Below are 14995 nucleotides of genomic sequence, written 5' to 3' on the forward strand. Positions count from 1 at the left end.
CAATGTTTTCAGTGTACAACCACAACTAACAACTAACCCTAGCAAACTACAAAGAGTGAAGTTATTGATTATTATTGTTGAAGTCGTAAAGCAATCATTCACTACATTTTTTTTTTTTCATTTTTAAAAAATGTCATGTCAACTTTTGTAACTCCATCTACTTTTATATAAAGAACTTATCGAACAATATCTTGAAAAAAAAAATAAATACAGAATATAATAAATGGATCTGTGTGTTTATTTTTATTGATAAACAACCAGAATAGTTTTTCAAAACATAAAAAACAAATAGTACAAAATAGAGTTGTATAAAAAAGTTGTATTAAAAGGGTGTACAAAAAACTAGAATAAATACTTTCATTGCTATATAAATACATATAAATATAGTTAATTTTTTGTATTATTTTATAATATCTAATTTTAGTTTTTAATTTTAAAATACTTGTGAATTCGAAATACAACTTTCGCATCTTCATGTAAATTTCAAATGTGTTCCAATCAAGTTGCTTATATTATCCCCAGACATAGGCCATTTACATCTTGGATATTTCGTGTCACAAGTCAAATGATTCTGATGACGATTCGAAGTTGTCATCATCTCATCGTTTTCGCTAATGACATCATTTAGTGATGTGTAACGGAGAACATTTCGCCTTACCCATTTCAAACTTGCCAAACCATCGATGATTTTATCTATGGCCTGCGTAGATGTTGATTCTGATGCCTCATCTGGAAGTTCATCGTGTGATTGCTTCAAGCGTTCACATAAAGCCTTCTGTAAGCACGAACTTATGTCAATGCCTTTGAGTGCAAACGTCTCATCAATGGTAGCCAGAAGGCCTTTCAATGAGGTATCTGAAATTAAAAGATATTGGTAAACAAAAAGGAATGCTTTTGAAGAATAAAACAATAATATATAATGGTGAAGGGATTTTGGAAAATAGCAAAAGAATCTTGAGACTACTGCGAAATATTTTTTAGTCGTTTAAAAATATTGTTAAGTTTTCCAAGACTGCTCAATTCTACTGTCGACTATTTTTGATTATTTCATGAATACTGTATTCAAAGAATATTTCCAATCTACTGTCGAGTATTCCAAGACTACCATCGGCTATTCCGAGATTTTTTTAAAGATTAGAGCCAAAGGTTGGCAAACTTAATTATGTATGATCAATTTTCCAACTTTCTAAGACAACATTCCCTTTGGTGAAAAATATTTTCATTCATAGTAAGGGTTTCTTATTTTAAATGTTAGTTTAATAAATTCTTAACTTAACGTCTTGTTATTAAAGACAAAAATCTAAAATGAAGGTCACAATATCGCTGAAAATTAAGAAATTGGCCTTGGGACAAGGCAACAGTTAACCGTAGTTAAAGACGTAAAATAGTCTTACATTTTAGGTTAATATGCAAAGTTTAAAAAAAGAATTTTTCAAAAAGTACTAAATGAACAGTGGCAATTAAAATTTGTAGCAGATGGTTATGTTCGTTAGTAAATAAGAAATTTAATTTAAACATAGTATCATATTTCAAAGTTTTGGTTCTATGGCTCCTTTTTTTTACTAAAATCCTTCTAATAAGGAAAATCTTAAATTTTAGGCCCACTTTTTTTTCAGTGCACTTTTGTGTATGCCATGAATTGTATTTTCGGGTTTCCCATACATTTACTAAGCCCTGTTTTTATACCCACCACTATAGGATAGAGGGTATATTCATTTAGTCATTCCGTTTGCAATACATCGAAATATTAATTTTGTAGGGTCGGAAAGTATATATATTTCGGATAGTCGTAAAAATTTGAAACAGTGAGTTTTTTTAATCCTCCGACCCAAATATGGTTCAATTCGGCATACATTTAGATATAGCTACCATATAGACCAATCTGGCGGTTAAAGGTGTAAAGCCCGTAAAAGCTTTATTTAATACCCGATTCCGCTGAAATTTGAAACAGTGAGTTGTTTTAAGCCTCCTGACACTCGACCCACATGTAGTTCAGATCGGACCATATTTGGTCATAAAGACCGATCTGCAGATAAAGAATCTAAAGCCCATAAAAGCTGTATTTATTGCCCGATTTCGCTAAAATTTCAAACTGTGAGTTTCTTTAGGCGTCATGACATTCTACCCAAATATGGTTTAAATCAGGATATATTGTATTTAGATTTAGCTGCCATATAAACCGATTGGGCAATTAAAGTTCTGAAGCCCATAAAAGTTTTTTTTATTACAGTGAGAGTTTTAAGCTTTCAATCATCATACCTAGATCGGAAAATATTTAGATATATCTGTCATATAGACCGATCTGCCGATTGAGTGTCTTAAGATCATAAAAGCCGCAATTATTATCCGATTTCGCTGAAATTTGAAATAGTGAGTTGATTAAAGCCTACCGATATCCCACTCACATATGGTTCAGATCGGTCTTTATTCAGATATAGCTGCCATATAGACTGATCTGCCGATTAAGGGCCTTAAGCCCATAAAAGCTGCATTTATTACTCGATTACCCTGGAATTTGACACAGTGACTTGTAACAAACCTCCCGTCATCCGACCAGCATATGGTCCAGATCAGACTACATTTATATACAGCTCCCGTCCAATTTAAGATCTTAATTCCATAAAAAGCTAAGTTCTTGCCGGATTTCTCTGAAACTGTGAATTATGTAAGAGTTCTGGGGACCTGTATCAAATATGATCCAGACCAGCACCCATTTGAATATTAGAATGGATGTGGTAGTGGAGTTGTTATAAAAGAGGATCGTTAATTAATCCACGGTGTTGAATCGGCCGTGCCGAACTTAGCACGTATTTACTTGTTTTCATTTTGTTTACTCACCAGCCTTGGCTCCTGTAGAATTTTTATAAATCACTTTGACGTTATCCAGCATGGACCACAATTCTGTTTCGTAATTATAACTATCCGATCTATGATTCTTTTCTGATTTTCCACTTGGTTCCAACATTAAGTATGTCCGAAAGAAATACGATGCGAAAGCGCTGGATGCTGCTAAAATACCAGTTAAGATAACAGCTCCTGCATTTATGTTGATAAGAGCCTATAGTACAAGTATAAAAAAACGAATTATCTTCATTTTATAATTTTTAATATAAAATTCATTTTCTATGTTTTTAAAATTTAAATTATATGTAATGTTGTATTTAAGATACCAATTTTTTCTTGGATTATTTAAACAAGAAAAGCGTTCTAAGTTCGGCCGGGCCGAATATTGGGAAGCATACAAAAATACAAAATATATTTAGTTGAAAAGCATAATTTTATTCTTCATACCAAAGTTCTTTCAAACCAGCAAAAATTCGAGCTTCTAGGAACCGAACAAAGATGATCGAGAGACCGGTTTACGTGGGAGCTATATCAGGTTATAGACCGATTTGGACCGTACTTGACGCAGTTGTTGGAATCTGGACGATATTCAATAAAAAGGTTTGAAGGGGTGCCAAAACGCACTGTTTCAGATTTCATCAAAATCGGGAGATCGGTCTATATGGCAGCTAATCTAAATATGGTCCGATCTGGACGATATTCAACAAAAAGATTTAGGGGCGTACCGGAACTCGCTGTGCCTAATTTAATCGAAATGGGAGGAATAATGCTCATTTTATAGGCTCACTACACAATATCGGGAGATCGGTATATATGGCAGCTATAGCCAAATATGGGCCGACCTCTACAGCATTTAACAGGAATGGGTAGGGGTCTACCAGAGCACACTGTGCCAAATTTCATTGAATTCGGGTAATAAACGGATCTTTTATGGCTTAATACCCTATATCGGAAGATCGGATGGTCGGTCTAAGGGCAGCTATATCCAAGTATAGTCCAATCAGAACCGCACTTCAAAGAAATGAATAGGGGTCTACCAGAACTCACTGTGCCAAATTTCATCGAAATCGGATGAAAATTTACCAATTTATTGCCCCAAGACTTTTAGTCTGGAGATCGGTCTATATATAACTAAAATTCACGTTTATGAGATCAGAAGATCAGGTATATATAAAAGAATACAAAATCATCAAAAATATTTTGAAAAATGGTTTTATACCCAAGATATCTGCAAAATTATAAATACCCAGCTTTTAGGTATAAATGGCTAAATACCCGGGTATTTACCAAATTTACTGGGTAAATACCTTTTGGGTATTTACCCATCACCCATCTCTACCCATTTGCAATTCCCAACCACCTACATTTATATGAAGTATCTGTGCAAAATTTCAAGCGGTGTTTTACGCATTCGACCTCTATCGTGATTTCAACAGACGGATGGACGGACATGCCTAGATCGATTGAGAACGTCGAGACGATCAAGAATATATATGCTTTATGGGGTCTTAATCGAATCCTACGGTGGCGGGTATAATAAACTTTTAAAGGCGCTCCTATTTGTAAGGCTATTTTGCGTCTTTAACTACGGTTCACTGTTGTCTTGTCCCAAGGTCAATTTCCTTACTTTCAACTATATTATGACCTTGATTTTAAATTGTTGTCTTTAATAACAAAACTTAAATTTAAGGATTTATTAGCTTTACGTTTAAAATAAAAAATCCGTAATATGAAGGAAAATATTTTTCACCAAAGGAAATGTTTGATTAAAATGTTGGAAAATTGATCATCTTTAAATTAAGTTTGCTAATCTTTGGCTCGAATCTTTAAAATTAGGACAACCATTTTTTAAGTGTATATGTTTCTTATCATAACATATGGTATGACAAATGAAAAATTTTATTTTTATGATTCAAAAAATATAAAAAAAGTAGATTTATCGAAATTAAACACGCTGTCCCTATTTGAATGGCTACCACTGTATATACTTTGTTGGGTCTCCGATCAATAATTCGATATGTTAGAAACGGACGAAATTAGTATATCCTATGGTGGAGGATATAAAAAGTAAAGCAAAGATCAATTTATCGATTCCAATAAAAACTTTTAATATATGACACAAAATTGGTAGTTTTTTTGGATTTGTTAAAAACTGCGCTTACAAAATTACCATTATTATTATTCGACCACATGGCACAAGTAGAAGAAAATCTAAACAATACTTGAGTAGCCCATTGTAATTATCTACATTGGCAACTTTTGTGGCTTTTTGAATGAATAAATAAATGAATACTTCCGCCTATGACGCTGAACGCTTGGGTTCGAATCCTGGCGAGACCATCAGAAAAAATTTTCAGCGGTGATTTTCCCCTCCTAATTCTGGCAACATTTGTGAGGTACTATGCCATGCAAAACTTCTCTCCAAAGAGGTGTCGCACTGCGACACGCAGTTCAGACTCGGCTAAACTTGAATCGGACTGCACTCATTGATATGTGAGGAGTTTGCCCCTGTTCCTTAATGGAATGTTCATGGGCAAATTTTGCATTTTTTTGCACTTAAGCAGAGTATTCTGTACAGTTTTCAAAATTGTTGCAAAAGACAAAATATCGTAATTTTTTTTAACATAATTACATGAACATTATTGCACTAACTAAAACTTACATTCATATTACACTAGGATTAATTATTTTTAAGTGCTCCATTTAAGCCATTAGCGTAAAAAGGCATTTATTTATTTAAATGATTTTACGTTTTTTTATAAGGATTTTGACAATACTTAGTTATGGTAAACTATAAACATATTTATTAAATTTTTTGAAATGATTTTTCTCAATAAAAAAAACAACATCGCATTCGTAACTTACTGGTTCATTGCCATAGATATCAATCTCTCGGGTTATAGGAATCTCAATAAATGGCAAGAGAAAATCCAATCCCAAAGCTAGGTGTTTACCAACAGGATTGAAGGACACAATATCCACCTTAGGTTTCCGTTCTAACATTGACACTATGGAACTTCCATTGAGTGCAAAATCCTCATCAAAGTTGATTGCCTTAGCACTTCCGCTCAAATAAATAGCAAAAATTAACACTGTTTCCCGTAAACTTTTATACATTTCAAATTAATTTGGAATAAAGATAAAAAACACAACTTAACACTTCCGAGTATTTTTAAGAAATGAATGATTTTTTGAAACGTTGGTAAACTTTAAGTTTGGCGGGCACTTCATTTCAAGCTCTGCTGGCTTAAATAATAGTACCCGCCAGCAGCAGAATCTAACCAAATGACAAAATGTTAGCAAGTGATTCGCTTTGTTGGCTTCCAAAAAACAAAAAAAAAACAACAAAACATAGAGTCTAGTGGTAATGGATAACAAACGCTCTGACGCCCAAGACAACTGCCATGTAAAACCATGTAAAACATTGTTTGTTTATTATGCAAATTGTGTGTACTTGAGCTCCTGTAGTCTCATTTAAGTGCTGGAAAATTATACTCGAATTAAGTAAACATACTCGTAGTACATAGAAAATATTCAAAATGCCTTTGAATTTATTTGCATAATACCCAGTACTATTGCACATTGCATAAATTATATAATTTTTGCACTTTTCTCGATTATTGGATTGGAAATACATAAAAGTTAAATGTTTTAATGATGTTTCATTAAATGTCAAAGTACTTACTTTTAGAGCAAGGAAGAAATTATTTCAAAATTATCATTTAATCTAAGTGCCTTATACCAATAAAATGACAAAGCGTACAATTTGCATGTATGCACTAAATAAACAACCGCAGTTGTTTTTGTTTCATTTCACAGTGGAGTGCAACCAACTTGTTATACCCACCACCACATGTGTATGGGAGTATACAAATGTATGTGCTCTGAAAAAATGTTTGTCCTAATTTTTAAAGATTCGAGCCAAAGATTAGCAAACTTAATGTAAAGATGATATTAAATTTGTATGTCCATCACCATAGTATGGGGATATACTAAGCTAGTTATTCCGTTTGTAACACCTATTCGTCTAATACACCTAAAGTTTACATATTCTTGATCCTCTCGACGCTCTGAGTTGATCTAGGAATGTCCGTCCGTCCATCTGTTGAAATCACAATAGCGGTCGAACGCGTAAAGCTAGCCGCTTGAAATTTTGCACAGATACTTAATATTGTAGGTCATTGCAAATTTTTCCATGAACATTCCATTAAGGAACAGGGGAAAACTTCTCGCATATCAATGAGTGCAGTCCCATTCAAGTTTAAGCTCACCTCCTTTTTATAGCCGAGTCCGGACGGCGTGCCGCAGTGCGACACCTCTTTTGAGGAGAAGTTTTTAAATGGCATAGTACCTCACGAATGTCGCCAGCATTAAGAGGCGAAAACCACCGTTGAAAATTTTATGATGGTCTCTCCAGGATTTCAACTCAGGCGTTCAGCGTCATAGGCGGACATGCTAACCTCTGCGCTACGGTGGCCTCCATTGTAGGTCATAGGGGATTGCAAATCTGCCATATCTATTCAGATTTAGATATAGCTCCCATATCTATCCATACCTAGATTTGATATAGCTCCCATATTAACCGATCTCCCGATTTGATTTCTTGATCCCTTACATGTCGCAATTTCTGTCCGATTTAGCTGAAATTTAGCATGTAGTGTTCTGCTATGACTTGATTTAGCTCCATGATTTAGTTCCCATATAAAACGATCTCCCGATTTGATTTCTTGAGCCCCTAGGAACCGCAATTTTTTTCGGATTTGGCTAAAAATTGCCGATTTGCATGTGGGGTTCTGTTATAACTTTCAACAACTCTGCCGGTACGATATAAATCGGTGTATAATCTGATATAGCTCCCATATAAACCGATCTCCCGACTTGACTTCTTGAGCACCTGGAAGCCGCAATTTTCATCCGTTTTGGATAAAATTGCACATAGTGTTCTGTTACGACTTCCAACAACTCCGTCTAGTACAGTCCGAATCGGTCTATAACCTGATATAGCTCCCATATTAACCGGTCTTCCGATTTGACTTCTTGATCCCTTACATGCCGCTACTTTTGCCCGATTTTGACTTTTTGAGCCCATACACACCGAAATTTTTGTCCGATTTGGCTGACATTTTGCGTGTACTTTTTTGTTATGACTTCCAACAACTGTCCGAATCGGTCTATAATCTGATATAGTTTCCACATAAACCGGTCTCCCAATTTGACTTCTTGAGACCTTACAAGCCGCAATTTTTATCCGATATGGCTGAAATTTTGCATGTGGACTTTGTTTTTTTTTTCACTTTCAACAACTGTGCCTAGATCGGGTTATAACCTGATATATTGGGTTGCCCAAAAAGTAATTGCTGATTTTTTAAAAGAAAGTAAATGCATTTTTGATAAAACTTAGAATGAACTTTAATCAAAATAAATTTTTTTACACTTTTTTTCTAAAGCAAGCTAAAAGTAACAGCTGATAACTGACAGAAGAAAGAATGCAATTACAGAGTCACTAGCTGTAAAAAAATTTGTCAATGCCGACTATATGAAAAATCCGCAATTACTTTTTGGGCAACCCAATAGCTCACATATAAACAGATCTTCTGATTTGACTTCTTGAGCCCGTACAAGCCGCTACTTTTGTCCGATGTTGACTTCTTGAGCCATTTTACGTGTAGTGTTTTGTTATAACTTCCAACAACTGTGCCCAATTTATGTCCGATTTGGCTGAAATTTTGCATTTAGTGTTCTGTTATGACTTCCAATAACTGTGCCTATTACGGTCCGAATCGGTCTATAACCTGATATAGCTCCCTTATAAACCGATCTCCCAATTTGATTTCTTGAGCCCTTACAAGCCAGAATTTTTGTCCGATTTGGCTGGAGTTGAACATGTAGTGTTTTATTATGACTTCCAACAACTCTACCAAATACGATCCAAATCAGTCTCTCAATCATGCTTGTTCGGTTCCCAGAAGCTTTAATATTTATTGGTTTGACAGAAGTTTGGTAAGTAGAATAAAATTATGCCCTTCAACTAAATTTATTTTCTATACATTTTTTGCAGAATCCATGGTGGTGGGTTCCCAAGACTCGGCCCCGCCGAACTTAGTACGCTTTTACTTGTTATAAGTTAAGATACTAAGTTTAAAAGAAGAATTTTTCAAAAAATAATAATTGGATGGTCATCTATGAAGTAAAATAAGAATCAATCAAGGATCAAAATTTGAAACAGATGGTCATTTCCGTTAGTAAATAGGAAATTAATTTTAAAGATACCATCTTTATTTTAAAGTTCGCGATCTTTGGCTCGTTTTCATTGTAAAAATTCTACAAATAAGGAAAGATTGTAAATGTTGTGACAAATTTTTTCTCAGGGACGTTATTTCATTTGTAACATCTGGAAATATTGATCTGCGCCGACATAGGGAATATATATTAATAATTATCTTGAAATACCGTCCATTTTGTCGGGAGCGTTTGAATGAATGAAGCTATACTATCTTCGAAAAATCTCATCCCCACTACGGTATTAAAAGCATTCTGATAGTCATTCACTTGGGAATATCCGATTCAAGTTTATGTTCACTTAAAGGGAGTTCCTTTCTATAGCCGAGTCCGAACGGCGTGCCGCAGTGCAACACTTCTTTAGAGAGAGGTATTTTAGTATCTCAAAAATGCCGCCAGCATTAGGAGAGGATATTATTTTCAGCCTTGGGGAAAATACTGCAGAAGTGATCACTCGGCTAAACAGAAGAAAGGCGGATTGGGAAAGATTTTCGCACACATTCTGCACCACTATCCCTTCTAGACCAGAAAGGGAAGTGGAAACTGCTGAGGATATACACATAATGGTCAAGCGGATTACGAAGGCCTTGAATGACTAACTTGTGTCAGCAAGCCCTAGTGCTAAGCCAAGGAGCAAACAGCGACCGCCATGGTGGACCCCAGAACTGGTTGATCTAAGCAAGAGCTGCTTAAGAGAGCGAAAGCCACAAGAACACCACACGATTAGGATGTCTATAAGGCTGAGCTAAGAAAATACAAGGGCGAGCTGGGAAAGGCTCAGAACAAATTCTGGTTGAAATTCTGCAGCTCCATGGAAGATACATCCGAGGCCTCAAGTCTAAGAAAGATTCTATCCTCGAAACCTCTTACGTATATATGGGATATATTCAGAAGTCTGAGAATGCATAGACAATATCTATTAGTAAGGATATACATATATGGTTTTGTGGTCTGGTGGACGGCGCTTCAAAAATCCACCTACTGTTCAATACTCAACCGGTTCCAACGGATGGCTTTTTTGTGCATCACAGCCGCACTAAGAACGACAAAATCTGATGCACTGAATTGAATGCTACATCTTATGCCTCTGGACATTGTGGCTAGACAAATTGCTGCGACCACTGCCGTGTGGTTAAGGGAGCTTTCTCATTATTAATGTGGCTATTGTATTATCCTTAATACAATATCCGATGTTCCATGCAGTGTTGATTACACCCTGCCTGAGCCGCTTTTTGATTAAAAATACTGTACCACTATTTCTGATAGATGCGATTGGAAACACGACATTCCTGGTAATAGAAGTTACATAGACTTCTATACGAATGATTCCAAACTAGGCGACCAGGTTGGATTTGGGGTGTACTCTAAAGATTTTGAACTGGTCATATCGAAAAGGTTACCCGACCACTGTAGTGTGTATCAGCGGAGATTCTTGCATTTAAGGAAGTGGTGGAATGGCTAAGATATAATGTCATAACGACGATTGGCATACATTTTTTTCAGACAGCCATTAAATCCCTGAAAAACGTATGTCTGAACACAAAAACCGCACTCGACTGTCGCAAATTTCTCAACGAGAGGGCTGTACAGTGCGCCTTCCAAAACTATGTGGCCAAATCTAGACTTGAAGAGGTCTTCCGCTTTGCTGTCACTGGCTAGAACAGGACACTGTCTAATTGGAAAATATGCTGACAGACACTGGCAGTCAGAAGGAGTTCCACTTTAGGTTCTCATTTCTTCGAGAACCTGTCTTATTTAGCAGATGTGAACATTTCCCCGTTGTGGGGCTTTTTAAAGCGATCTGGTTGGTTCAACGGTAGGAACTAAAAGCCATCTTCCTTCTTCTGTTCTTGTGGTATCACAATGGACGAAAACGTCTAAGTGAGTCTGATGGCAGACTGCCACTTAAACCTAACCTAACCTACGATTCACATCAACTTTCAAGAAGTAAGATCCAATGATGCCACCACCCCATAAACCACACCAAACTGTGACTTTTTCTGGATGCATTGGTAGCTCTTGCAATGCTTCACTCCAAAATGAACAATTCTGCTTATTGAACCAAAAATGGGCTTCGTCCATAAAATGAAAGAAGCGCGTGATTAAGTTTCTTAACAGTTATTCGTTTGTGAGACGATGCATGGTTAAATTATAGACCAAACTGAAGATGTTTGACAGTGAAACAAAACATGAAACGTGCGAGAGCTCTTTATACCAGTGTTGTCATAAACTTCTTCAGAAACTTATGCGAAAGGTTAAAATCTCCCATCATGCCCTTTTGAGCACTCTTGGTCATTCTCCTCACAATTATTATTCTTCATCTCCATATCATAGTTCCATGAGTGTAGGGTAAACAAGGTCCTCCCCAGCATAGACCCTTCTCTTGGGCTCTTGAACTGCGATTCACCCCATAGTTTAAACTTGGAATATCATGCAGCTTATCCAAACTGATACTTTCACAGCTGTTCAGTTCCAAAATTTTTTATTAATATAAAAATAAATAAATTATTTATTATAAAAAGCTTATAACTAAAAATTATTTTCTTCTTATAAGACAAAAAATAAACTCTAAGTAATATTTAAATATTTCACAATTTTTGCTAGCATGCCAAAAGCTTTCTTAGCAACTGGCGGATTCCAATTACAATTTCGGTAAGTTAAACTGCAGTCTCGACCACTTTTAGCTGCATCAAGGGCATCCTTGACAGCAGTTCCATTTAAGACACTGTGCACCGATTTCAGACTAAAAATGTAATCAGTTCAAGCTTTAAGTTTAAAAAAGAATTCAAAAGAAAAACCTACCCCATAATGCCATCAATGATTTTGTAAATGCTGCCAGCTGTGCCGGTATGCCCACCAGCCACATTTCTCTGCCTATAATCGCATATCGTCTTCTGAATACAATTTCCCAGATCAATGTCATTTTCATATAATTTAGACTCCACATATGAAACAAAGTTATTGGGATATAAAGCTGCAAAGAAAGTCCAATTTGTCTTAAATCACAGCAATTTTTGTTTTCGATTTGCCCATTTTAATTACTTGAAGAGTTGTCATGGTGGAGTTGATGCCATGGCGGGTACTCTGCTGAACTGCGTGATGACTTTTTATAACCTCCCACAATGCCAATACCACCAAATGGACTGAAAATCAATTTCGCCAATATAGCCAATATTCCACCTATGGCCACCACAGCTCCTGTCGTCAGAATGGAGTGAGTATTCAAATTGAATAGATTCCGAAAGGCCGTCTTTGTTAAATGCATGCTGCGTTCTATGGGTATTCGCACAAAGGGTATGATGAATTCCATTTCAATGCTTACATCCTTATCATCGGCATGAAATTGAAATCCTCGTGATTTTCGATTAGTGCCAGCTGTATGGGGCAATTGCCTTGGTAATCCCACTTCCGTATCCAGTTTATTAAAGCTACGCGGTTCAAAGTCACGAAATCTTAAAACATTTGAAGACGTATTGCCAGAGTTCGTATAAAATCCTTTATTAACACTTGTCGTAGTGGTAAATTCATAATAATTAAATTTCATCGACAATATCGTAATCATAAACACCAAATTGTAGGCGTAATAGCGGGTTTTGCAATATGCCCCCATCGCCGTTGACATTCACACGAAAAACAGAAAATCCGCGCGCAAGCCTTATCTTCTGGCGAGAGACAGAGGCCGAACCGAAATTGATGATGTCAAAAGAGTTTCTGAGCACGTCTTGAAGTTCAACACTTGTTTTATATTTTGACTTGACTGAGTGTATGCAAATTACTGTCACCATGTTGCTTCAAGCGAAGTCATTTATGATGGTGGCGTTTACACTATGCCACCATCTACCATTCCCAATTTTCATGCCACATGGGTGCACCACCGCCATAAGTTTTACGCTTTGTTAATAAACATATTCGAATCAAATGTTTTGGGGCCAATTTAAAATTTATTACCAAAATTACAAGAGTTCACATGATGTCGTTGTACTACAACAACTTAAACGGCCTAAAACATGTTCTTTTAGTTTTTGTTACAATTTTATGAAATCTAAACCTTGTTAATGAGCTACAATGCGATTTAGGTTTTATGCAATAATATCTTCAACAAATTTATGACTGTTAATACACCTTAAACTGTAAACAATGGAAGTTTGCAAAGATAGATTGCAAAAAAAAAACAATAAAAGAAAATTTTAAAATAATGAAATTCAAAGTACGATGAAATATAGAAAACAAAAAAGATCAAATAATGTTTAAAAAAATAAAAATTTTATTCATCTAAAAATCAAAAAATTTAACTCAAAACCAGTAAGGAAAGGCAAAAGTCGGGTGGAGCCCAAAAACCAAAAAACTGGCATATGTAAAATGTCGTGACGATTAGACAACAAATACGACCTGTACCTTGAATTCAAGGATACATGGACTCACAGATGCAAATTTAAATTTGCCCATAAACATTTCATCAAGGAACTGGGGCAAACTTCTCACAAAGCAATAAGTGCTGTCCGATTAAATTTTAAGCTCAATGATAAGGGACCTCCTTTTTATAGGCGAGTCCGAACAGCGTGCCGCAGAGCGACACCTTTTTGCGGGGGAAGTATTACATGGCAAAGTACCTCATAAATGTCGCCAGCGTTAGGAGGGGATAACCACCGCTGACAAATTTTCTGATGATCCTGCCAGGATTCGAACCCAGGTGTTCAGCGTCATAGGCGGACATGCTATCCTTTGCGTTACGGTGGATTGAAAAATGGACATGACTAAATCAGATCAGAAATTGATTCTGGTCGATCGGTATAGTTATCAATGGGTCTAGCTCTTCTCCTTCTGAACTTTGCAAACAAACGCACAAACTTATAACACTCTGTACCACAGTGGTGGTGTAGGGTATAAACTATGAAAATTTTCTTACCTATTCGTTCGCCAATTTATCTACATCAGCTGTTTTTATACCCTACAGTACTACTGTGGTACTGGGTATTATAACTTAGTGCATTTGTTTGTAACACCCAGAAGGAAGAGAGATAGACCCATTGATAAGTATACCAATCGACTCAGAATCACTTTCTGATTCGAGTTAGCTATGTCCGTCGGTCTGTCTACCCGTCTGTCCAGGTTAATTTGTGTACAAAGTACAGGTCGCAGTTTTCATCCGATCGTCTTAAAATTTGGTACAAGCATGTTTTTCGGGTCAGATACAAAGCCTACTGAAATTGGAAAAAAATTGGATCAGATTTGGATATAGCTCCCATATATGTGTTCGTCCGATTTGCAGTAATAATGAAATAAAAAGGTCATTTGCAAGCCGATTTTCTCGAAATGCGGCAGGAGGAATTTTCTTTTGATTCTTGACATTACTGGAAATCGGCCCAGTTTTAGATATAGCTGTCATATATGTATATCGCCCGATTTTCACTCCTAGAGCCACTGCAAGCGCATATATTGACCAAAATCTTGCCAAAATTTTGCACAACGCTTTCCTCGACGACTGCCACAATATCTGAGAAGTTTGCTCGAAATCATCTCAGATTTAGATATAGCTGCCATATATGTTCGGCAGATTTCGAGTAATTTGCAATAATGTTATCATTTGTCAACCGTAGTTATTACAGTTTGAACATACTTGCTCGAAATTTGATAGGGATTGTTTAAAAAACCATCTGAAAACATCCGAGGTCGATTAAAATTGTTTCAGAATTTGATATAGCTTCCACATTGTACTTATAGGGTAGGTGTAGTGTATTATACAGTCGGCACCGCCCTACTTTTGTCCTTCCTTACTCGTTTCCTCATATAAACATTTGGTTTAGATGAATCGTCGAACGAATGGAGTGACAAAATGTAAGAGGTTTTATATACCCTGCTCATGGATTCAGCA

At 36.1% G+C, this 14995-nt stretch overlaps 1 protein-coding gene across 1 annotated transcript; it reads right to left on the reverse strand.

Moving 5' to 3' along the window:
- Positions 1-318: 318 nt before the first annotated feature.
- On the reverse strand, positions 319-12851 carry LOC106086792 (uncharacterized). Its single transcript, XM_059361501.1, has 6 exons — positions 12166-12851; positions 11926-12097; positions 11710-11866; positions 5710-5967; positions 2839-3058; positions 319-855 (listed from the first exon to the last, which is right to left on the reverse strand). The coding sequence occupies exons 1-6, from the start codon at positions 12743-12745 to the stop codon at positions 473-475; spliced, it is 1770 nt and encodes a 589-aa protein (XP_059217484.1). The 5' UTR covers positions 12746-12851; the 3' UTR covers positions 319-472.
- Positions 12852-14995: the final 2144 nt, after the last annotated feature.

The sequence above is a fragment of the Stomoxys calcitrans genome, chromosome 2, assembly GCF_963082655.1.
Source record: "Stomoxys calcitrans chromosome 2, idStoCalc2.1, whole genome shotgun sequence".
Lineage (NCBI taxonomy): Eukaryota > Metazoa > Arthropoda > Insecta > Diptera > Muscidae > Stomoxys > Stomoxys calcitrans.